The sequence below is a fragment of the Dendronephthya gigantea genome, unplaced genomic scaffold (assembly GCF_004324835.1).
Source record: "Dendronephthya gigantea isolate DGI-Jeju-01 unplaced genomic scaffold, DenGig_1.0 000057F, whole genome shotgun sequence".
Classification (NCBI taxonomy): Eukaryota; Metazoa; Cnidaria; class Anthozoa; order Malacalcyonacea; family Nephtheidae; genus Dendronephthya; species Dendronephthya gigantea.
In genome coordinates, this window is record NW_021163067.1 from 510,294 (window position 1) to 536,349 (window position 26,056).

The following is a 26,056-nucleotide window of genomic DNA, read 5'->3' on the forward strand; positions in this document are numbered from 1 at the left end:
CCTTTGTTGGGTGCAGCCGGGATGCATGTGCCCGGGATCACCAATATGTCTTACAGTTATAGTCATGTCGAATCTCACCAGCCTTGCTATTAACTCAAGTTTGTATCAGATCATCGCTAACGAAGAGCAGCTTCGCTGAATGAAAAAAATATTAAACGAATATGCCTATATTATATGATCACGTCGGCACTATGTGTTACTACTAACCGCGGTATATATTAGGATTATTAATATAAAGCAGTCAACATTGTGCCATGGTGAATGGCTTTCATTTTTTAACTTCATTGGAACATTTCATTCTTTTACATCAGTTAAATAATAAAGTTTCACTTAAAACTATGTTTCCCGCATGGAGCTATCTTCCCTCGAGGACGTACCTAGGGCATGAAGGTAAAACCCTCTTTGCAAATCCTGGAATTAATCATAATACGTAAATTTAAAAACGTTTATCGTTTAACCTCATGCTTCATAACAATCACAGATAACTAATTTAATGACCATCACTGAGCTCCCCGCTCGGACACACCTGATTCTGACGCTGTTCACTATACCGGATTCACAAAATTTTTTTTACTGAGCTGACCATATTAAAGCAATCATGCTATCATATTTTGGAGGGTAAAAGTCGCTCTGCAGAGTGGCTAGTTTTGACGTCGTGACTCGTGAACTAGCATAGCATGCCACGTGCGAATCCGGTATAGTGCATGTAAACAGGGCCTCAACCTGGCACCGACGTACGAAACACTACTTTTGAGTTAACTAACAAGCAGTGTACCAAATTTTGAAAAACGCTTCACTAATATATATCTCTCAAAAGTGACACTGCATTGCAAGTTGCACTGTTTAACACGGCCGTAAAAATAACTAACGTTCACTGGCGATTGGATTGGAACCTTTAATTGGCCACGACTATAATCTACCACCCGCCCTTATACAAAATAATAACTAAGGTCGAGTATGTGCCGTGATTATATGACATCTTTTCTCTAAACCTGATGAATGGTATTTCAGAGATCTTACCTAGCCGACGATTTTTCCCGCTTTGCTAATATATTAGTGTTAATTGATTGTCCATTTGAAAGGATATACTACCTCAAATAACTCATCATACTAACTTTAAACTTGCATGCCTGGCAGTGGCGCCGGCAGGGGGGGGGGCGAAGCGCAGAAGGGGATAGCCTGCTTGCAATGATTTTTAGAATCGATTTTCAAATTTGCCCAAATTCAGGGAAAAGAAGACCCTTTCCTTTTAAAATTTTGACGTTTTCAACTAACGTTAGAAAGTAAAAGTGCTCTAAGACCTTATGGGGGTGTTACTAAATGGCAGGACTGAATCGTCAGGTTGGATATAGATAAATATAATTAATTTAGTGATCATTATAACACACTTAATAAGATAAATTGATACAAAATGTAAACAAACGCGTAGGGATCCAGGTTCGAATTTTTATGTTGTCAGGGTTGGCGCCGGGGCCTCATCAACAACGGGGTTGTCGCTAACAAAAGCAGAAGCTCTTTTCTGCCATAAAGGAATATCTTGGTTATCTATCCATTGACCATTCTCTTTGATTGGAAGACTGTAGTTATTGCATTTTGCTTTCTTTTTCAATGATCGGTTTTGGCACTAAAATATAAAGTAATTTTAGAAATATAGAAAAAATAAGGTATACGGTAAACCGGCGTGGCGTGTCGTGGCGGGGCATGGCATGGTATGGTATGGTATGGTATGGTATGGTATGGTATGGTATGGTATGGTATGGTATGGTATGGTATGGTATGGTATGGTATTGGTATGGCGTGGCGTGGCGTGGCGTGGCGTGGCGTGGCGTGGCGTGGCGTGGCGTGGCGTGGCGTGGCGTGGCGTGGCGTGGCGTGGCGTGGCGTGGCGTGGCGTGGCGTGGCGTGGCGTGGCGTGGCGTGGCGTGGCGTGGCGTGGCGTGGCGTGGCGTGGCGTGGCGTGGCGTGGCGTGGCGTGGCGTGGCGTGGCGTGGCGTGGCGTGGCGTGGCGTGGCGTGGCGTGGCATGGCATGGTATGGTATGGTATGGTATGGTATGGTTATTGAGTGTGAGTGAGCATTTAGAATAAAGGCATAAAACTAATTCATGTTTTTTAATAAAAAATAATAAAGTAAACTTACGCATAATAATACAATGACGATCAGAAGAAGAAATATAAATACTCCACAACCAATAGCAACAAACTCCCACACAAACAGTTCAACCTTAGGTTCGTCATCGCTTTTTTTATCATTGTCGTTCTTCACGGACGAAGAGACGGGAACGACCTTAGTTGTCGCAGGTGACACAGCAGTATTCAATTCTGTAGTTGTAAGGCGTCCAGGAACCCCTGAAGTTTTTTCTGGTACGATTGAAGATGAACTTATTTGACTTGTTGATCCCGCTTGATATTGGCTGGTCATCTTGGATGTGGCTGGCAACAATAACAGAAGACGTATACAGTATGAATATTCTTAATTCCTCTGCAAGTTTCCTGCGTTTATTACACGAAGAAAGTCATGACATAATTCGTCATAATAGTTAAGTTATATAACTTGACTATTATGTCATACTTGACTATTTTTTACGTCGTATACTGGTTTTCATAATAACTCGTGATAAGTCACATATCGTGAATTTGTTATAATTTGTTGTAATTTGGTTTTCATATGTGGGATTTCGGCGGCATAAGAATGGCCAGATTTATACTAAAGACGAATCAGCGTTTTTCGTATTGCTGGGGCCAGTATTAAATACCCAGTACGTGGTGTACCTTTATTGTTGAAGAAGTAAAAGTTACGATAGTATTCAAGATAAGATACATATTCGCATATGCTTTTAAGCAAAAAATACAAATTGCTAAAAATATTGCTTGTAAATTTTGAGTCTAAAAAATATTCAAAATTAAAGACTAATTACGTAAAAATTATTGGTGGGGCTAAAGCCCAGTGATCCACCCAGATCCGCGGTCCCTGTAATCCGTCTGGACGAACTTGTGCAAGCGAAAGATAGTTCGTCTTCTACACGGACAAGCAGATGCATGGATCATCCGCGTCAACACGAATTATCTGCATAGTTTGTATATTCAGACGAATTTGAATGGGTTGTTCGTCTCGCCGCATCATCCGTCTGTTAGTCATGATAAATAAATACGGGGTGAGGACGAACTACGAAAAATTCCGATCATAAAACGGCGCCTGTCCACTCCTTTTACCACATAAAGGATTTCCCAATTCCTGTGCGCTTTTTGAATAGGCGATTCTGTTTCGTCTGACATATTCATCTCCAAAGTTAATTTAGATAGTTTGTTGTATGTCTATAGACTCTATACTCAGGCGTCTGTCAGACAGATCATTCGTCCAGACGGATAATCTGTCTCTAGTAGAAATCGGCCCAATAGCACATATGAAAACAAGGCTTGACAAATAATCGAATTGGCCTTTCGAACACGGTTAGCTAAGATTCCTGCATGAAGAATTTCTGTTCTGATCGGATTTTTAAAAACAAATCTGAACTAATTTCACTTCATGTCGTGTAATTTTGGTGTGAAATCAAATTAAACTTGATTTAACACTAAATTGCACTCAGTTATATAAAAATATATATCTGAGTGCAATTTGATGTTAACTGCAATTAATTCAACCATTCACGAGTCATTATCGCCCATGCCCAATAAAATTTACTGTACTATTTACAACCTGCCAACGTTCATCATTCACTCCGATGATGTACTGTAATGAACTGGTATATTTCTGGATTAATTTACAGACATGCTGACAATTATCACATAAATAACTTGAGATACGACTGCAATTCTCGTACTGTTTGGACGAAGCCTTACCTGCATTTGGTGTAGGTGTTCTTGATAATATTGTTGTAGGGCTGAGACTTGACATTGAAGATGACATACGCTGGCTGGAAATTGCAGTCATTGTCACTGAGGTTACACCTATAGAAAACAAAAAAGAGAAAAATCAAATATTATTTCCACTTTTACCGCACATGCATGCACGTAATGGCTAATTTGCCAACAACGCTACAGTCTTCAGTTGTCTCATGAAGATATGTAGCATTTGCACGCATAAATCATGGTTGTAGGAAGCTAGCAAAAAACTGGGGGGGTTGTCGTGATAAACATTAGGAGAAAGAGGTTGAGCAGGATGGATTCAGAGAAGTTTTCTTAGGGGGGGTGCGAGCACCGGCTGTTTGGGAAATTAGAATATATGTTTGTTTGAAAAATTATAAAATCGATATTATAAGGTGATAATACCTCCTAGAGCCGAGTGAATAAATATAGATAGAATAAATATACATATAAATATAGATATAAATATAGATAAAAATATAGATGAAAATAGAATAAATCATATATATGAGATTTTAGAGAATTTTTGAAGGCTCGGCACCGATAAAAACTTTTCAAGATGTGTAATGAATTTGACATATGTAATTAATGATATGTATGACAAGATATGATTTCTATATATTTTAAAGATATGATTTTCATTCATGACTCATGTACCTGTTTTTTTTAAATCTCAAAAATTTCTGAAAATCTACATGCATAGCCCCTAAAAAGCTGGAAATATTTCGGTTGAATTCGTTCCCCAAATGGTGGTCCATTATTAATCATCGGGGTAATCAATAAGGATTAATTATAAGCTCTTGACAAAGAAATGAGAGAATTAATTTGCAATTATAGTTACAAACATTACAGCTTAATATAAGATTTTGAATGGTATAAAAATGCTTGCGCGAGGCGTCAAATTTTAAAAATTATCTTTCTGGGCGCCAGTTCGGTGACACCTTGTTAGTCATCCCTCCCAACACCTCCCCCCCCCAGCAGGGTATAAGAATAATATCACACTGAATAGGCGTCCCTGCGTCCTACAGCAGCACAGCGCACTGGTGAGTCAACATAAGCCCCGTTTACACTACGCGCGATATTTGGTACGGCACGGATAACACCGGCACCCGTACCATTAATTTTTATCGGTGCTTGGACTACCTATTTAGGTAGTCCAAGTACTTGTAAAAGAGGCACGGCCGGAACTTTTATCCGTGCCGTACCAAATATCGCGCGTAGTGTAAACGGGGAATAAGTGATTAATGTTGTCTGTTTCGCGATTTACAATACCAATAATAAAACACCTCTCTTTTATCAAGAGATTTTCAGTCAAGAAAATATTTAGAGTTATATTTTTTGTTTAATGTAAGCGTTTTCATATTTTAAACTACTGTAGGTCTAAAATTTGGTTTGAGCGAAATAAAATATTACACGACCCTGAAGTCGATGATTTTGCCAAAAAATCACGTCATGTATTACTTTATATCCTTTTAATACGATATTGATGCTACAAATCATGCTCATAGAGAAGTTTATTTGGATGAATTTAAGCGTTGTCGTCGGTCGGCGAAGTCTGAAAGATCGTATACGGAGCCGCTTTCGACATCAAACTGTATCAAACAAAGACTGTCGAACTAAAATTGACAGAGCAAAAATCTACACTCATTTTAAGGTTTAAATCTCTTACCAGATGTTTGTAACGCTGTGGTAGGATTTAAAAATGTTGTACTTGATGCTGAATATGTGCTTTCAATCGAGGATGTATTATTGTTCGGGGTTATGCTTGCTTGCCCCCGCCAGTTGGATCGTTGTATGACCAGAAAAAAGAAAACATTCAGCCAAACTCTTCCGTTTTTCTCCATTTTGGTTTTAAAAATCTTTGTAGTCTGCCTGCCGATTATCCTCGATTCAACTATCTATACGCTTTCAACGTTAACAACAGACAAAATCGAATGTTCTATATCAACATTGCTATAAACAAATCCAAAGATGAAATATGATATATCAGGTTTTGCAATTAGTGAGGTGTTCTTTGAGGGTTAAAAAATCGTGGGTCGTGGGTCATTTCCGCCTATTCATTCAGGTATTTTATTAGAGGTGAACATATACTTGGTTGTGAAAATACAACGTTTGAAATATTTCTTAGCAACAATTATATTATGGCACAATTTCAATGTGAGTTTTCTCTTATACTAGTAATGTCTAATTTGCCTTAACCAAGCCTCACTTTAATGTTGTATATACTCTTTACAGTTTACTTTAAAGGCGCTGTTAATTTAAGGCCAGTTTCCACTCAGGAAAATTCTCCTTTGGATCGGAGAGTACAGGAAAGTTTCCTTTGTATAAACGCCGCCTGAGAACTCACCGACAAAGGAAATTACACTATGCAATTTTCCTCACAACTTTGTCTTACAATGCAATTATAATTTTGAGGGATGTTAATTGGCGAAGACTGTTCGAAATACTATGAAATATATAGTAGTTATAATAGTAGATCGTAAGAGATATTCGTATTTGATGCAATCAGGAGTAGAATTGCATTGCAAATGGCAAGGAAAGTTGCATGGAGTAACAGAGCCTTAAAAGCGATTTATATCAAAAGAAGCTCAGCATCTGTGTGAATAAAAAATACTTAGTGGACAAATAGTCAAGCCATTAAACACAACTTCTGGAATGGTAGTAAAAATTACATTCAATAGATCATTATTTAATAGTATAGCTAAAACCTATAAACCTTATTTAGCTTCATGACCATCTCATTGACTGTTGTTTGAATTGCATTCGATGCGACGAAAATGCGACGTACGAACTAGGCCTTAAGGCTAATTTCTACTCCGGGGGCCGGTTGTTCAAAAGCCGGTTAACGCTAACCCAGGGTTAAATTTGCTTAACCCTGGGTTAAATTTTAACTCTGGGTTACTTTGCGTTGTTCAAAACTAGGTTATCTTTAACCCTAGGTTAAAGGAAGGGTTAACTTTAACCCTCCTCGCTAGATGGGTTAACTTACTTAACCCTAGGTTAACGTATCAAGTTTGCAAATAAAACATGGCAGGCTTTCCTCTTAATTTGTTTCGAATAAATCATCCTCGTCGGGAAAGACGATATCGTCCACGTGGCATAAATATTGACGGCCTTTACGACGATGAGCTAAGGGCAAGGTATAGGTTTGGCAGAAACACAATAAATTACATTACAAACCTTCTGCATGAAGATTTAATTCGCAATACGCAGCGAGGCCATGCACTTGAGCCACAACAACAAGTCCTAATTGCCTTGAGATTTTATGCCTCCGGCAGTTTCCTACAAGTTGTTGGAGATAGTTTCGGTGTTGACAAATCAACGGTGTCTCGAACGGTCAGAGATGTATCTTTGGCACTGAATAGAAGACGAAATGATTTCATAAAATGGCCGTCTTCAATAAACGAAATCGAGAAAGTAAAGAACCACTTTTTTGCACAAGCTGGCTTTCCGTCTGTGATTGGTTGTGTGTTGACTGTACACACATCAGAATTCAGGCGCCACATCATAACGAGAATAATTACGTGAACCGGAAGCGCTATCACTCTATCAACGTACAGGGCATTTGTGATCATGAAGGTACATACTGATACTGTCATAATTATATATAATCACACTGCTATTACTTGTACTGGGCGTCCCAAAAGATTAGTCCAGTTTAATTAATAACTTTTTGAATCAGTAAAGCCATTACACCACACGTTTAAATGTACTACATTTTTAATATACTCCTCTGATAGGACGGTTTACAAACATTGTGGCTCGATGGCCTGGCAGCACCCATGATAGCCACATTTTCCACACATCTCAAATATGCCAGCAGCTTGAGAACAACCACAACCACTTGGAGCAAGGAATTTTGCTTGGTGACAGTGGCTATGCATTGAAGCCATACCTTATGACACCATATCATGAGCCAGCCACAGCAAATCAAAGGGGGTTTAACCGAGCCCATAGGAGGACCCGGGTCATAATTGAACAAGTATTTGGTAGATGGAAAAGACGATTCCATCTTCTGCACTCAGAAGTGAGAATGCACCCGGAAAAGGTTTGCCAGCTTATTGGTGCATGCGCAATATTGCATAATATTGCAATTGCATTTAATGAGCCAATGGATGATGATGATGATGAAGATGATGAACTGGAAGTACAGGAATATCAAGGGCATGAAACAGGCCATCTTATCAGAGACCATATAGCAAACACTTTTTTTTAAACAGCTATTAATTGGCATGAATTTGTGTATATTAAACCACAGGCTATTATGGTAAGTTGATTGATGTGTTCAAGCTTGTAAATGACTGAGTGTACACTCTACTTTTTCCACATACCCATTTAATTAATATTAAATATTATCATATCAAATATTATAATTTAATATACAGTGTCAATAAAGTATGGGTTATAAATTATATTGCAAATATGTAATTGTGATTAGTTTATGAACAGTTTATGAATGCTATAAATAAATAAATATATAACATTAATATAAATACTTTACACACAAAATTATATACAGCTAAATGAAATTTATATTAATAAGTTTTTCCTTTAACGTTGGAGGAATAAAGAATGATAAGTACTTGAGAGTGTGTATTTACAATCATGAACATGAAAATTTGTTGCACAAGGCAATCTGTCTGCTTTTAATGTGTAAATGCCTAGTACCTTACAACCCCTATTACCACTTGCATGCATAGAATTTGAGGTTCTGAAAGTCCAACCATAATTAAGCTGTATAGAAATAATTAAGTTATCAAAGGAATGAATAGACACAGTACCCTTCAAAGCTTCAGCATACTATTTTGTGCCTCTCTTAAAGCCTGGTTTTTTAGTTTTAGGTTTTCCTTCTTCAATATTAAAACTTCTTTCTGGTGTTGTAGAACTTCAGCTTGCAGCTTTAAAACCTCTTGGTTTGTTATTCTCCTTTTTCGTTCTGTTTTGCTTGGTGGAGGGAGGGCGGGGATAAGGGTGGTGGGCACAGGTAAACAATTAGGAGTAAAGACTTCTTCCTTATTGAAAGATGGTGGTATCGGACGCTGTTTTTCACGATCATAATTATCTTCATCTGAATCATCTGAGTCGAGTTGTCCTACTTCTGTTAATTCTTGAAGGATACCGTCTCTAAGTGCGGGCGTGCTACAACCCTCCAAGGATTGTCTATCCTGTCCGTCTGAAAAATGAAGAGACATAAAATACCCAAATAATAAAACATAATACATATACAATAAACAAAGTATATGCTTTAAAAAAAGGCGAAACTGCAAAATGCAAAGTGTTGACACAAGCATTTATATATAGCAGAGTCTTGGCAAAGTTAGAATTTCAACTAGAAAGAAAAAAACTTATCTTAGTTTAGGAAGCCGTTTTCACTAATGGAGTTGAACAAATATTAATAGTTGAAAACTTGGCAATTTCTTTGCAAACATGGCCGCGTTCGTGCAAATATGATGATATGAAATGAATATATGATTACAATTTAATTAAGCGTTGCGCTCTGGAAACTAATTTAGAGACTTGCCCAAACTTGTACCACAGTTCAGCGCAACAAATGCAATCACTTCCCACCGGTACCTGTTTCAAAGCCGCTTAATCCGGTAAAAAGAGGAGTATCTTCAAATATTTTGATTATCCTCTCTTGCGCTGCAGTGGGTTCTTTAGGTGGAGGACCACCTCCAGTTTTTCGCATCTGCCTATTCACATCGGCAAACGTTTTCTTAGCGGAGCTGGTCAGGTTCTTCCACTTCTCTTTAATTTCGCTTGTTGTGCGGTTTGCCACCCCTATCGCGTTTATTTCTTTTGTGATATTCTCCCAAATTTTATTTTTTTTCTGATTCGTTACCGCATTGGTTAGTTTTGACTGGATTAGTCCTAAATTTTCTTGCACTCTGCTGGTCAAAGTGTCTATTTCGGTCACCGTAAAGTTGAGCTTTCTTCTTTTCTTTTGTCTCCCTCCTTCAACGTCCGCCATTTTGCAAGAATTCGCGCGCTTTTTAACCTAAGGTTAACTGCCTTAACCCTGGGTTAGTTAACCGCAACTTTCACACTGCTTTGAACAACGGAGTTTTAACCTGGGGTTAGCTAACCTTGGGTTAAGGATTTTAACCCAGGTTTAACGCTAACCCTGGGTTAAATTTAACCCGCTTTTGAACAACCGGCCCCGGAAAACGAGCAGCGGATCGGATCGGATCGGATCGGAACGAAAGATACTGATCCGCGCGTGCGCCGTCTGTTGAAATTTTTGGCTTATATTGATCCAAAAGCGTCCGAGACCGGATAAAAAAAAGTTCAAATAGTTTTAACCTTTTTTTATCCGATCCGAAATCACTTCATGGATCGGACCAGGCTCCAAATCCGATCCGATTCGCAGTTTGTTTTCCGGAGTGGAAATTAGCCTTCAGTAAAGGCATATTATTCAGGGTGTCGCAGAAAAAGCGGAACAAACATAGCTAACATAGACATAGTTATTTACATATGCATTAAGCATAATCCGCAAATAAAATTTCCTGTTTGTGATTTTTTCGTTCTTTTGCTTTGTCTTTGACTGTACAAATTATTCACATGAAATCCCAGAGGCACAGAAATGTCAAGTTTATTAGACTATTGTGAGTATTTGCAGGTCATCCTGAACATACCGACCTATTATCGAATATCTCATTCTCGAAGCTTTTGTTTTGTAAAAAATTTGCTATTTACTTTGCTATACTCAACTAATTTTGCTGCACGCACGCAAAAACACGCAATCTTATACTTACAGTCTTATAGCTGTCACTGACCAATATTTAATTAAGGATTAATGCACTCTGTGAGTGCATTATCGGGTTTTATATGCACGAGTTCACGAACAAGGAACGAGAAGTTCAATACTGTACAAGGCGAAGCCGAGTGCAGAATTGAACTTCCAGTTCCTTGTTTGTGAACGAGTTCAAAAAGAGTTCTTTAATGCTTTTGATATTCATTTTGAGTAAACTCGTAAAGACTTTATATCATTTTTAAACTTAACTAAACAACACATGCTTACCTTTAAATACTAAAAAACATTCAAGCGGTTGTCCGTTTAGTATTTTTCGGTGTGGATTCATCTATAATTACATTAATTTCCTCTTAACTAAGTTCGGCAAATTTTTTGTTTGTGCAATAAATCCTATAACGGCAGTTTACGGCACTGCCGTGGCGTTGTTGTTATATAACATTCACTCACGTGGTACAAATCGACCAATCAGAACGTATGTTTACAAAAAATGAATATTAATATTCACTATATGGCCAACAAACATTGATTTATGTCACGTGCTGGTAGCCAAGTTTCGGCAAGATCGAAAATTTCAAATAAAAAAATATTAAATCCTACCGAAGATTATAAGCTCTAAAAGCTTGCTTGATCATGACCATGGTTTTCTACAAATCTGATCGGGGGGCATGCAAAAGCGGAAAGAGGGCTAAACTTACGGCTCTATTGTTTCCAGTATTACAATTTAAAGGAGAATTTTGGCACAAAAAATTACGTGCACTTATGTGGGATTTTATGCTATTAGTCAGTTTAAGATGCACCAAATCTACGATGAGGTCGAAAAATACTATCCATGCAGGCGATCTCGCGATTTTAATTTAGCTAAACAGCGCTAAGAAATTGTAGTTCGAAAAGAAATCCATTCCGCAGTATTCAACTGATTATATCTTTCGTTACTCTTTATGAAGCTTGATAAAATTTTGTAGTTATGTTTATTTACGAGAAGTCGAGAACTATAGCTCAGACATAAATTTCAAACGGAAAAAAAGTATATTTCAAGTGATACTACGTTGCCTTAATCGAACAAGTACGATCGTACTATTGGACCAGGAACTGGTGAATATAGATTCAATCTTTCTCTCCAGGATGAAATTTCAAATATCTATGAACCTAGGCAATCTTGCGGTTATGTTAAAATTATCGCTTTTCTACATTTTTCATCTGCTTTCAATACAAAGACATTTAAAATATGCCGAGTTGCACATCTATGTCCTAATCTATGCTGCTGTAGCTGGCGAGAAGCTAGCGTTGCGTGCACCGTGCCACTGTCATTATAGTCGTTTTTTATGTATATGTATGCTGGGCAAACCCTAAACAAATAAATAAAAAATAAGAAATGCCCTAGAGAGAAACGCATTTAACGCAATGGTCCTATAGTCATGAGTATATATTGTGTACAAAACAACGAAAATACACGACCTTCTAGCTTGAACTCATAGGATATGAATATTAATAATATTAAAATTTGCCTCTCGCTACAATCTGACATGGCTTGCAAATCTTCTGCAGAATACAAGCACAAACAATTTAACTCCGTAAGTCGACAGAGAATAACCTTTAAGATAGTTGTGTGAAGTTTTATCACGATCTGGAGCGAAATGACGGAGCCTTAGCCATTCGAACTTGCTTCAGTTATGCATACTAATATTGAATATAATCTATACGCATTACTACGCTACAATTTTGAGTTGCTTCTAAATTTCTTTAAAAAAAAAAATCAAAATTATAACTCCGTCAATCGATGGGGAATATCGCTAAGAATAGTTGTGCGAAGTTTTATTGCGATCTGATGTGAATTGACGGAGCCTTAGGCTTTTTTAAAGAGCGTCACCCCCTAACAACAACAACAACAACAACAACAACAAGAAGATTAGCCGCGTGTGGGGACCAGTTCCTGGTCCAAAAATAGATTGTTATTTTACAACTAGTTCCAGTCTTTCCCCCGTTTTCAAATTACATGGCGTTGTTTTCACAACAAGAGCAGATTCCTTTTGGTAAACAAAGTCAGAGCCGCAAGTATACAAATTATTCCAAGTGATATCACGTTGCCCGAATCGAAAAATGGATTTCTACATGACGTCACAGGCATATAAGATTTTATATTATATATTTGAGGCTCAAAACGTCGTTACAGGCTGTATGGAGGACCAAGTCCGTAAGAGCTAAGGATCCTTCCGACCAGACCAAAGTATGGCAAGGTGATGGTAAATGATGCCGAATCGATCGTTACTCACAGTAGGAAGGACAAACTACGTATTACACAATGATCACCATATAGTTGCTAACGGATCGTATGGTACGATAAAGCTACATATACATAATGCGTCAGATTGTGAGGTGGAAAGGTCACTATCACGTTTGGTTATTAATAAATTATTAGCCTTGTAGACTTTGGGCCTTGACGCATTCCCGCTAAATCGCTCGCCATTCCAATTAAGGTTCTAGATTAGGTGCAATAGGTCGCTTGATGTTCCCTAATTTGATATTTTACCAAAATTCATGTGGTTGGGAAAACTATTTGACGATGATTTTTCTTACCATACTGTCTGATATAACGATTTTTTGGTCTTATAAGCATTATCAGCTTTGTCCCGCTATACTTCATTGCCTATATACGACTATGCCTATGGCGATCCCCTCAATCGCGCGGGCGAAGCGCGGCTTTTGAAAATGTCCCAATGCGACCGTGACCGGGCTTCTGGGCTTCGCCCGCGCGGGCAAAGCTACTCCAATGGAAATTTGCCCTTAATCATCATTTTTAGCAATAGTAGTTCACTGTATACATCCAAAAAATTAATAGTTTTACTTTCCGTTTTAATCGGTTAGTTTTATTTTGAATAAAACACACTTACACCTCAGCTAAGATAATGAGTTCAAGTTTATTCACATTCTTTCTCACAATTGTTAATTTTTTCCCGAATTACATCATCCCCTAAAACAATATTATTTGGTTAGTTATATACAGTTATTTCCAGCAGTGGCGTAAAGCTATCTCAATAATCCGAGACCCATATTTATATATATTGTCCACTGTCGTTGACGGCAATCGATTTTAATATAAAATTACGACAGCAAAACATTGTAATATATGAATACGCTCCTCCAATGATTGAGCTGGTACACCACTGACTTTAATATATGACCCTAATCTGTATTTTACACCTGTCATATTTAACTACAATTTAATGTTTCTATGAACTAGATTCTAAATAATATTCTATCATTTCATTAAACATGGTTTTCATATACGGCCTTGCATGAATAATTGTCAATGTTCTTCTTATAAGAAAGAAATTATTACTCGAAATTATTACATAAAAAATTTTATGCGCCTGCATGGCAAAAAATATATTCATGCTAATCTTAATATAGGTACATCTTAGACCACCCTACCACAGCCTTTCAATTATCAGAAGAAGAAATAGGTCTACCTGAAGGAATTACAGCGTGTCCCAAACAAGACCCCTTGTATAAATTACTCATCTTTTGAACTATTCTAAGGTCATCCTTTTTTAATTATCACTAATCATTCAGAAAAAGGTAAAGGCTAAAGCGTATATTTTATGTGTTACTTTACTGTGTTAGAAGGTATTTAAATTCCTGCATGGGGCCGGTTGTATAAAAGGGTAGTTAACTAAGGTTAGTGACAGAATTGGCCAATCGGAATCGTGTATTTTTAAGTTAACTACAATTTCACTACTCAAAATCTAGTTTACAATGTTTTATACAACCGGCCCCAAAGGTGAAACAACGCGTGTTTGGTAAAAGATGAGCAACAAATATGAAAGAAGCTGGGTGGGTGAACAAAGTTTGTAAATTCTTTTTGTTTTCAGAGCACAATCAGAGCAAAAATTTGAATAACTTTCAAACGCTTAAGAGGGCACAACTATATATTATAGCTATATGAACAAACTAAAAACTCGAAAAGCAGCATTAGGGCGGTTTTCCACTGAGCTAAATTTCGAGTCTAACTTTTGAATATCCAAGCCCAAACGTTCACGCCCGAGAGACAGAGTTCCAGGGCGAATAAAAAAAACAGTTTTGGATATTTTTTAAGTATTATAAGATATGAAATGATAAAAAATAATTCTGAAACACGCGTGGAAAACAAAAATTATGTGTAGCAATTAGTGCATTGTGCAGTAATGAAAGACTTTCAGTTTTAAAAATTAGACTCAATAGACTTCAGTTTACGAAGCATGAATAAAAATTGATTAACTATAGGTCATTACTTTACGTTATTTCCCATGTCCAGAACTCTCTGGGAAGAATGGTATAGTCTCACGTTCCTGCATACAATCGACTAGAATTTTTTTCAAGGGACTTTCTTCTATACTCAATTGACAAGAATTTCTTTCATGCATGCACAGAAAACAATGTGCATGGGAAATTCCGCGGTTGCTGTTTTTTCGAAAACCCGGCAGTATAATAATCCGGCTTTTCATCTATAAATGATGAATTACACTGTATATGATTGAAAACCATAGGCTTTGCAGGCGATTGAAAATTATTATGTCGAATTCTTATAATGATATAGCCATTTATATACAAACAGTATAATATAAACCGATTTATATTTACATACATTTTTCTGCATCATAGAAACTAACTAGGACATGTTCCAACTGTATATCTATAGTAAGCCATCTGGCAGACACCATGAAGATGGACGAATGCTCCTGCCACAACCAGTATGTGAAAAATCTGATGACTTTGAAACTGAAAAGCATGTACAGTATAGTGGTAAGAACATTGCAAAACATTAACCTTGCAAAATATATCCCTGCATGGCCAGAGGGCCTGAAGTTTTCTTTAAATGCACATAGCATGCATAAACTCTTTTTCGTAAACTTAAGAACTGTATGGGGTCACATGCAGTTGTATACGAAAGCTGGATAGCGCCATCTATCGGCACCGCGGATATTATTTTTTCAATCGTTGTACTAGCCGACAAAACTATACACGTTGTTCTGTATATAACCTATGGATTAAGCCCCGTACAGACGGGCAAGTTTTCCTTGACAAGTTTTCTTGACCAGTTCACTTGTTCGTGTGTATGAGCTTGCCAAGTTTTTTTTACGCGAAAAATTTTTCTTGACAGGTTTTACGATAATATGAGTATATTTTACGATACTATGAGCCATAATAAAGTGAGTATACGACCGAATCTCAAAACAAACCAAAATCATAATACTTCAAAAAACACGCTAGATAGACACCGCAGAAATTGGTGTTTAAGACGTTTCAACCCGAAAATCTAATCGCTGGTTCACAATTGTGCATTTCTGTATCGCCCTATCAAAGAGAAACCTTTTGAATATCTTAAAAAAGTTCAATTTTTCTTCTGAATACGCATTCTGCAATCTTTTGACAGCTCATCATACACATCTGACCGCTGTGAAATGGCCATTTTGAGGCTTAAAGTATACACAAGGTTATTAATTCAGACGATTCGTTTTTACCGTGAGCAAGCTTCAAATCTTTTGTACAAGACATATTTTCTTGAATATTTATAAATCTTTTTCCTCACCAAGTTTGAAGTCTAAGTATTGAGAATTGCGGCTAAGCCTATACCAATTTCCGCGGTGTCCGCTAGATATGGCTTGAAGATATTGTTACGCAGTTCCCTATACTGTTGCGCAATTCCTTGCCAAGTTTATGACGGCCGTACACACGAGCATTCTTCCTTGTGGAAAAGCTGCCATGACTAGCTTTTGAACAAGGCTCCTTGTCAAGGAAAAGCTCGCGTACACACAAGCAAATATATCTTGCCAAGGAAAACCCTTCAAGGAAAACTTTCCCATCTGTACGGGGCTTTAAAGCTTAGTATTTTTAACTTGGGATGTTCTCTTTAACACCTGAAAATCTGTAAATCAATGCATTGCTTTACCCCTGGATAGACCACTATATTCAGACACGGGAAACGCACACTTCCCGGCAAATGCATCCCTGAGGCCGCCCTGAAAAACTTACCACAATATTGCATTTTCCTGGAAAAAAACGCTCTGGAATTCTGGTTGCGTATAGCAGAGCACCGGTAAGGTATAATATACCCATTAATATAAGCCAACCCATGGATGCTTGCGTCAATGCAATCGTAATACCATGTGCGATCAGAATGTGGACACAAGGAATGATGCCAGAACAGCCGAGACTAACGAACACAACTAAAATATTTTGAGAGAAAAATTGAAGCAACAACCAACGCGATAATTGGGGGGGGGGTGCATAACGAATGAATATATGAAGATGCACTATACAAATTACACCATCTAGTTTCGGCCATGCATGCATTCATTCATATTCAGTTACAATTAATTAAGACATGCATTTACTAGCACTTAAAACGTTAGGAAATTTAGTTGAGAGTTTAGTATTCAATTTATTATATCATATTTATGTTTTGGGAAGCTCTGAGAAGCACGTTATCGTCTTGTTTTTAATTTTTTTCTGGTAAACATTCTAATATCTATTACAGCGAACACCCTAACCCTCCAACAAAAAGTGCTAGAGAGGGTAGTACCAGTACACAAGAAATGCAGTATTGTAAAGAATAGCTATAACAAACTCAATGCATGGGACTTAAATTCATCGAAACTTTACACGAGAACGAGAAATTTTACACATCTTGGATGTTTTCGAAATTAGTGTTGAAAACACTAACTTGTTTTGAAAACAAACTTGAAGTAGAATTATCTACACATTTTATCAAATGTTTTAGATCAACTAAATTTGTCTAAAATTTAACCAGAAGCAACTCATATTAATTTTTATGATCAATTTACGGATAAACGTTTGACTTTTTTGCAAATATTAAATAACGACTTTGAGTTAAGTTAGCGATTATTTTTATTCACTCGGAAGTATAATTGAGCCGTTTTAGATGACGACAGACGTTTTTGTTCAAAATCACAAACGTGAAACCTGTTCTGCATGGATTTCAAATCACGAAAAGCTAACACAAGAATTTACCGTTAAATAACTGTGTTGTTAAAAATGTCGCGATCGCTATGTAGCTATAATGAAGGCTAAGAGATGGATCGCCGTATTCAACTTCTGTCAGATGGAGAGTTTTCAGAATTGACACTCGTGCACAAGTTAGGGTTTTTACCTGCTCGCATAATTCTGTATTTTGGCGTGTTGAACTTCTCCCACAGGGAGATAAATATACAGCACAATCCAAGAAAACAAACCATGGTTATATAGACAATCTTAATTTTCGGATAGCAATAGAATCCATAGTAAAGACAAGGAATAAATGAACCGATGATCAAGAGCGCTATTCCAGTGTAATCCAACCTACAAACGCATTCAAGAATTTATTTAGCCTATTATAGTTTATAAATAGCAACATAGATAACTACCAATAAGGACCACTGATGATAGTACACTACCAGCTAACTACCGTCTACTAGCTGATTTCGCAAAAACCTCACTATAGTATCTCAAATGAAGATTGAGTTCCCCGAAACACACATTCCAAAACATTTTAATATTTTCGCAGTCAATACAGTAGTTCATATTGTGTTTTAGATCTATACTGGATCTCTGACTGGGGAACCGTACGGATTGTAAACGATGGAAAATGCCGAGGCTTAACGTATGTACAGTACCCGCGTGTCTGCCAGGTCAAGCTTCTGTTATAAATATGAAACTTCCTTTCTGGGCAAGACCAATTTTGTATCAATATGTCACTATCTTTTCATTTGCAGAGAATTTCGTGGCTTTGGTGACAAGTAAAAAGGCTGGCGGAAGACGAAAAAACCTCGAAAGAAAGCCAATCTTCATGCACCAAATTGATGTGACATGCACTGTACAACGCTTCAAAATTGTCTTTATAACTGCTTTAAATTGGCAAAACTACTCTTTAAAGATCGACATGGTGCTATAATCTTTTTTCATTATCGCAAATTAGTGACTACTCTTTTTCTCGCTATATCGACAGCAGATCGTTATTCTATCCGTATTGCTTAAAGTTTTGATGTAAGATAAGTTTTATTTAAGAATTTTCGATGGAAAGATACTGGCCGAAAAACATCTCCATAATGTCTGAGTGTTTAGTTATTCAATCCCACTGTTCTTTTCACTTTTATAATCCACAACAACATTTAGGAGAAGTTCAACCTTGTCGACTGTCAAACAAAGTTCTCATTTTGGTTTTTCGCGTTGGATTTGGTTGATTTTTCTTTTAAATTAGACATCTGTCGTGAAATTATCTGAACAGGGTCTAATTTGTACATTAACAGGTTGTATTTAACCCTGGCTATTGGAAAAATGCTTCTCATCTCGGGAAATGTTTATTGACGTTTTTCTTTCCAATTGCATTATGTCTGCAAACTGTGCATTCTAAAGTAACTGCTCTACAAAAGTAAGTAGCAAGTTTAGTCACGCACCAAATCTCCGGTCGCGGACATGACACGAAAACAGCCGCTAGGGACCCATGGTTTGTTTTACCCCAATCATACAGACCTCACTTTGCTCGAAAAAAAGGATCGAGTTTTATATTTTCATGATATCATACGATCCAATATCGGATCCAATTCACTTCTGATGGAAATTTTCTATTGTGTCGACTTGCAAAGTATTATGAGCAGTAAATCAACTAAAACTAACGCAGTACTGCTTATCAATAACTATATATTCCATATTACGTAAGAAGTGAATTAGATCCGAGAAAATTGGATCGTGTGGAAAGAGCTCCAAGACTACGACTCACCTGCTAAATAGGTTCGAGATCTTGTCCGAGTGACAGTCCATCGTATGGTAAAGCGTGGAGAAAGCAAGACAGAATAATGCCCCACCAAGGAACGAACCAAAAACAACTTTCTCCGTTGCGTCTTTTGGGAAAGGATTCGTTATCGACACAGGTCGTAGGAAAAAATACAATGTGACGCACACAAATGCAATGAATCCAAGTAAATGTGTCCAAATATTTCCAGTCTCTGTATGAATGCGAAAAATACTTTTAAAGCACAGTCGAAATGATTCCAACGGAGGTCGATGTCCGTGATCAATGAAATCATTATCTCGAAGCCATTCTGGTAGCTCCCAGTGTGCCACGACACGCCATCCTCGTTTTCCAACTTCAATTACTTGTCGTGCTAAACGTTCCGCTTGCTCAGCGGCTTCCTTCACGTGAATACGCTCCTTGACATTTTGAAACATTACTTGCAAGTTCTCCTCTCCTCTACCAAGCAATGCCTGAAATCAGAAAGAGTAAGTATAGTTTACATTGCCTGCTTTACATTATTAAAGTATTTGCCGAAAAAATGCAAGGCAAATATAACACAGTCTATTTCATTCTAATATTTCGTACAAATTCAAATGCGAAACTCCTACTGTGGGTCACAGGAACGTTGAAAGTTTAAACCGGGCCTTAGGAGCAGTCATTAGCTTAACCCTGTAGTTTATTGCGAATGTACAATTAATTATGAACATAGTTCCTAGTTCCTCATTTTTTCTGGTTTAATTTCATTTTCCAACATGGAAACTGAACAGAATAGCCATCAATCATGATTCACGATTATATTTGCTTTGAACAAGAGAGATTAAAAAAAAAAGTATACATACGTACTCTAGATTTTAAAGCAAATAACAACTAGAATTTATTCATTTTGTTAAAAGAGACTACAGGCTAGTTAATATACAACAATAAAAGTCCCTAAATGCATGGGTAATGACGTCTGGGCAAGGGCAATGACCATATAAACAGGAAAACACATGCAAGACCAAGACACTCCCAGGGATTGAGCACTAATGGAGAAACTAAGACACAATCTTATACTCAGGGTATCTTTTTGGGTAAACTAAAACCTTGGCTTTTGTCACTATAATACCAATATATAGATCAACAACCTAACAAATAATAATTTGAATAATGATTCTGTTATCCAAATGATTGGTAACATATAGATAGAAATGATATATAACACAATATTTGATATGTTGACATTCAGTTTACTGTATGAAACAAATGAAAGTATGACTCCATGTATTTACAAAAAAGTTAAACTTATTGACTGTGTTCTGTTTTGTGTCCATATAGGACAAGATCAAGATCTTTTACAAAGATGGATTAAAGGAACCTGAAATGGAACCCTCCAGGATTCTGGAAAAATGAGCCTATATAACTACAGGTCAATCAAGTGAGTGGTGATATCAGCCTTGGCTTGCCTTGAATTCAAAGAAACGCCAGCTATTGTACACTGCAAGTTATATATAAAGCTGTCAATGTCAGATGTCTCTGTTTATATCCAGAAATGAATTATATTGCATGTTCATATGTGAACTCCCTCCATTAGCCTTAATTTAATGTTGGAAACTGTTATATGGCTAATAAACCTCAGATTATTGATCACACATGCAAGGTATTTATAACTTATGGTCAGGTATGATGAGGACCTGAACTGCCTCAACCATCCATACTTCCCCAAGGCATACTTTAAGACAAACTAACACTTTTTTATGCTGTTCATGTTTCATTTTATGCTGTAATTACCGAAAAGGTCTATTAAGTGCCATGCCTTAATTTAAAATACATAGGGAAGCATCTTTGCTATACACAAAAAAAGTATACATTGTAGGGTTGTCAAACTGATGAATGATAGAGAATCATCAATCCAAAAGCTATAAAGGAGATATGCACATAAAAGTGTAAAAAGTGAAAGTCAGATAAAATTGATGTTAACAAAGCCATAGACAAATGGACAGATTTTTAGTGGGAAGTGTGGAAAATATGGTTTGAACATATATGATATTTTGATGTTTTTATAAAAGAAATTTTTATTTCTTTAATAATAATGGTTTTATTTTCTTAAAATCCTGGCAATGCACCTTACCAGTCTACGGTATTGTTCCAGAGCCACTAGCAGAATGTTTTAGTAACACTCAAAGGTATTTAATAAAACACAAATAATTAATAAGTGTATGTTCATTCTAGATCATTTAAAAACTTATTACTTTTTCAGCGCTGGGCAAGTGTTAACCTACATCCCAAGTTATGCTTGCATGTGAGTCCACATCTCCCCTCTCCATATTGCATGGTTTTATAATCCAAGCAAATTGCTGTAGCCCTTGTATGTATGTATGCATGCCAAATATTTATTTAATTAACAACTGGTATTTTATGGAAACAATAATTTTATAATTATATATCCAAGTTATTTCACACAAGGCACTTTACGATATTACGAATGGAATGAAAAATCATAAATTTCGAATAGGCAATGAATGGGGAAAATGAACGCTGTATACAGCTGTATAATAATAATAATACGGTATTTAGGTTTTCATATCTCGATCGTAGGTCTTATATTGCGGTCAAAATTTCCTAGCGGAAACATCACGACAAACACAATATAAACACAACTGCAAGAAAATATATTAGCGGCAATTTCGCGAAAGAAAAAAGATTTGACCGAGTAAAACATGAAACAAATTAATAATTTTAGTAATTTTAGGCGATTAGGATTACCTTGGCAGCATTAATGTCCGCTTGTAATCCCGCTTGAATATCTCCTAATATGCGAGAACATCCAACATCTGTTGCCGAAGCCAAACTCTCCATCGAACCGCTAAGATTTTGAGCCCTTTCGGAAGTTGACAAACTTTGATGATCCAACTTAGCAGACGTTCTGACTGATGAACACGTAGGTTCGTCTTCTTCAGGCAAATAATCCATGGATATTGTTGGAGTGTCATCGCAATCCATTGCTTTTTTCCACTTTCGATCCCTCACGCTCGTATTGAGTCGCTTCATAAAGTCGCCAAGCCAACGAAGTTTAAACTAATTAAATCGTAACACCAGTCGGGCAAAAACCGCATAAATAAAACAAAATTTTAATGAGGAAAGGAAGTTGAATAGCTTTCCCTTATTTTTAAGTAAAAATGAAGGCAATCCGTTTTATTTCATGCAACGTATGATCACAGATATGATGAATATCACGAGAGGTAAACAGACGTTAACTTTGAAGAGACAAGAGTATTTACTTCCGGTGTAGTGCTTTTCGCGATCAAGTTTTGATATTCCTTGCTTGGATCTGACAAATTCCTTGGGATTCGTCTAAAATTTCTTAATTTCACTTGCACTTACAACAGCCTTTCCCAAATCTATGGACTTTTCTCAACAAGAGTTTTTTCAAACTTTGTTTCAAGACCTTGAAAGGTCTTTTAAAAAAGTATTAAAAAAGAGAAATTCCATAAACTTTTTGTAAATTTCTAATTCTAAGGAAAAAGCGAAAGGATGGCATCCGATAATGTTTGTTCCGGTGTGTTGGCGATGGCGTGACCTGTAAACCGTGACTTCCGCTTAGACTTTGACACCAAGTCGCAGAGACTGAGTATAAAATAAAAATATCTTTTATTCACTCTATGAACACAGTGGTGTTGAACAGTGTGTAATATATTACAGAATTTATACACTGATTTGACGCTCATCTGAAATAACAGATTTGAAGAAGCACAAAATTTGAATACGCTCCTAGGATTTTGTGATTTTTGTCGCTGACCAGAAAGGCGAGATAAATTTTTCTCATTTCTCTCGCGACCATATATAGGTATGGTCGTCGCACCTGGTACCGGCTACATTTAGGGTACTATTCTAGTAAATTTCTAGGGTACTATTTCTAGAAAATAGGTACTATTTCTCTAGAGTACTATTTCTAGTACATTTAGGGTCCCCTGGATCCCGGGCTCTAGTTTCGAGATTGGTACCACGGGGCTTTATTTTCCCAAAAGCTTCTTTTTGAGGAACTACTAACATTTCTATCCAAGGCAAATTCTATAATCGAATTCGACGAAAACTCGTTAACAGGCTTGGAGAGAAGCTATTCCATAGACAAACACCTAAGATTGGCGCATTCCAATAATCCTGAAGGCTCATTCAAAATACCCAGTTGACAAAATACCTTTAAGCCCCGTTTACACTACACTGAATTTATCGGCACGGCAAAATACCAGAACCAATTTCATTCGTGCTCGGCCTTATTGACAGCTTAAAAACTGGTAAAATTGGGTAAACTATGAAACAAGTTTTATTAGCTACAGGAAAGCCATATCAGAATTTGATATGTTCTGGTTGTATTTCATAAGAAAATTAATTCGTTCAAGATGGGAACCATATTTCGGGTTGTCCGTCAAATATTTTCAAATGCACCGGTCGTATAAAAATATTATTCTTCTCTTAACTGAAGCACGCACAGTATACACTCAACAATGAAATCTTAGGCAGCCCAAACATGTCTAATAATTTGAACGTGAAAAAATTTTAGGCAATTTGTTAACTACACCATGTTGACAAATTGCCGAAAAATTTCTCGCGTAGAAATTATCACGCATATTTGGGCTGCCTATGATGGAGCATTATGCATGCTATGCATTACACATTCGCGCGATGATTTATTGAAATTAAATCAGTTTATCTAACGCGAGAAAATCATGCAAAATAATTTTATTTGCTTGCTATACGGGATATTTTGTTCATTTGTTGCATAATTTAGAAACATCTACCAATGTGCTATTGTCAAAAATGCTACCTTCGCCAAGATGTGATCTTCGACGCAATCACAATTTATTCCAATAACACAAAATCCCAATAAGCGCACGGGCTGCTCACGTCACACTTCACTATCACACACTGCTCCATAACTCCCCACGTCCTCGTCTTAAACTTCGATTATGTTACTGACGTCACGTGCGATTGAAACCCTATATAACCCTATATAACTAGGTTACCTGCAAGGTAGGGATTGCTGCGGGCATTAAAAACAAATTGAACCAAATATCATATAAGAACAGGATTGGCAAAACTGTACAATTGTTAAAAAAAATATTACAAAAGCGTTGAAATTTATGAAATATGTGTCACACGATCAGGTCGCAACTAATTTAACAAATGACGTGTTATGGTGAAATTTTTCTTGCAACTTGGAATTCTGCTTGTAATCAGTAAAGTCAATGAAGATATGCCATATGGATTGGAAAAATATCAACGCAAAACACGTACTTTGGCATTTTACATTTCTCAAGAGTAGAGTTGTATTGCAAGTTGCAAAAAAATTGCATCGTGTAACAGGGTCTGGACTAAACTCTAAAGTTAACAAAATAAAAATGTAAGTGACTCCTTCTGCAGGGCAATCCACCTTTGATGTATTCGGCGACCCTTCGGCATCGTCGTCTTGCCTTAAATAGTTCAAAGAACTGCTATACTCGTTTGCTGTATTTTCGTATATGGCAGATTGCCCAGACCCACTATGACGATGAAACACGAGGCTCAATGACAAAGATGTAAAAATAAACTTGGATTATCAAACTAAACTGTGGTCTAACAGTAAGATAAAATAGGAAATACTATCAAGCGCAAAGGTGCAAATGAAATCGAAGATATAATCAGTTCCTTCAAAGAATTGCTACTCGATCATTTACTGTATTTACATGCGGCAAGCGACAACGAAACACGAGCCGCAATGACAAATATGTAAAACATAACACTTGGATTTTTAATTTTAAACACTTAATTGCCGCTTTTACTGAGCTTTTTACCCCTAGTAAACGTCACACTGAATTAAGCGCAGTACCGTAGTGCAAATGAAACCGAGAATAGCTACAAACAGTTTAATCAGTTCGAAAAAAATGAAATTCGAATACGGCAAACTGCCCAGGCACACTATGACAATGAAACACGAGGCGCAATGACAAAGATGAGGAAATAAACTTGGATTACAACACTGAGTCAAAATAAGTCCAAACAGGCAAAACAATCAACAATATACTTAAAATACGATTTGATAGTCAATGCTGTATATCGCGCGTCGTATGATATGCTAAACGAAAAATCTAGACATCAATGCGCGAATATTTATATTGTTAATCAAAACAAATTACAGTAGAAATCAGGCAAAACGACAAGCAACTGTCAACCTTATAATAAATGGAAACAAAGGCGAATGAAGAACAGAATGTATGTTAAATCTGGACTGGTACCTCTTCCAGACTTGGACGCCTGACTTTTAAGTTTTAATCCATATTGGTATTTAATCCATGTCACTGAAACGTGAGATTAATTTGTGCACAACTGCGCATACAAACAGGCCTGATACAACTGCGTCACTGCGCACAACCACAATGCAACGCAACCCTAAAAATTTGCTTTTCACTGCCTACTACGCCAATTAGACTGCTGCTACGCTCGCTCGCTTCAGGCTCGCTCGCTCCGCAGCAATTACGTTATTAATAGCGCCAGTCTCCCACACTATGTACTTTAAAGAAACTGAATATAATTGCAATCATTGCTTCTATCTAATGAAATAACTTCAGTGTAATGGCTCATTTTGTTCATTGATCAAACCTTTTTTTGGGACACCCTGTATAATGCCTAGTGGAGTAGTACTTTAATGTAGATATGAATT

At 36.9% G+C, this 26,056-nt stretch overlaps 3 protein-coding genes and 1 pseudogene across 3 annotated transcripts; 1 reads left to right on the plus strand and 3 right to left on the minus strand.

Annotated features, from left to right (window-relative positions):
* Positions 1-247: 247 nt before the first annotated feature.
* LOC114529598 lies at positions 248-5,828 on the minus strand. The gene is made up of 4 exons (XM_028551412.1): positions 5,532-5,828; positions 3,839-3,946; positions 2,139-2,431; positions 248-1,624 (listed from the first exon to the last, which is right to left on the minus strand). The coding sequence occupies exons 1-4, from the start codon at positions 5,704-5,706 to the stop codon at positions 1,448-1,450; spliced, it is 753 nt and encodes a 250-aa protein (XP_028407213.1). The 5' UTR covers positions 5,707-5,828; the 3' UTR covers positions 248-1,447.
* A 1,061-nt stretch (positions 5,829-6,889) lies between these two features.
* On the plus strand, positions 6,890-8,240 carry LOC114529545 (annotated as a pseudogene).
* Positions 8,241-8,646: 406 nt separating this feature from the next.
* On the minus strand, positions 8,647-9,833 carry LOC114529546 (myb/SANT-like DNA-binding domain-containing protein 4). Its single transcript, XM_028551361.1, has 2 exons — positions 9,437-9,833; positions 8,647-9,035 (listed from the first exon to the last, which is right to left on the minus strand). Exons 1-2 carry the CDS (start codon positions 9,831-9,833, stop codon positions 8,647-8,649), a joined length of 786 nt encoding a protein of 261 aa, XP_028407162.1.
* Positions 9,834-13,487: 3,654 nt separating this feature from the next.
* On the minus strand, positions 13,488-25,887 carry LOC114529530 (adiponectin receptor protein 1-like). Its single transcript, XM_028551346.1, has 6 exons — positions 25,632-25,887; positions 22,126-24,830; positions 19,369-19,853; positions 17,764-17,951; positions 16,626-16,819; positions 13,488-15,371 (listed from the first exon to the last, which is right to left on the minus strand). Exons 2-6 carry the CDS (start codon positions 22,408-22,410, stop codon positions 15,258-15,260), a joined length of 1,266 nt encoding a protein of 421 aa, XP_028407147.1. The 5' UTR covers positions 22,411-24,830; positions 25,632-25,887; the 3' UTR covers positions 13,488-15,257.
* Between the last annotated feature and the right edge of the window lie 169 nt (positions 25,888-26,056).

Coding starts and splice junctions, on each gene's coding strand:
- LOC114529598 (XM_028551412.1), bottom strand. CDS start 5,706: ATGGAGAAAAACGGAAGAGTTTGGCTGAATGTTTTCTTTTTTCTGGTC. Junction 3,947..5,531: donor CACAGCGTTACAAACATCTG/GTAAGAGATTTA, acceptor TGTTTTCTATAG/GTGTAACCTCAGTGACAATG. Junction 1,625..2,138: donor TCGTCATTGTATTATTATGC/GTAAGTTTACTT, acceptor TTTATATTTTAG/TGCCAAAACCGATCATTGAA.
- LOC114529546 (XM_028551361.1), bottom strand. CDS start 9,833: ATGGCGGACGTTGAAGGAGGGAGACAAAAGAAAAGAAGAAAGCTCAAC. Junction 9,036..9,436: donor ATTAAGCGGCTTTGAAACAG/GTACCGGTGGGA, acceptor TTCATTTTTCAG/ACGGACAGGATAGACAATCC.
- LOC114529530 (XM_028551346.1), bottom strand. CDS start 22,410: ATGAAGCGACTCAATACGAGCGTGAGGGATCGAAAGTGGAAAAAAGCA. Junction 16,820..17,763: donor ATACAGAATTATGCGAGCAG/GTAAAAACCCTA, acceptor AAAATATTTTAG/TTGTGTTCGTTAGTCTCGGC. Junction 15,372..16,625: donor CAGGAAAATGCAATATTGTG/GTAAGTTTTTCA, acceptor CATGCTTTTCAG/TTTCAAAGTCATCAGATTTT.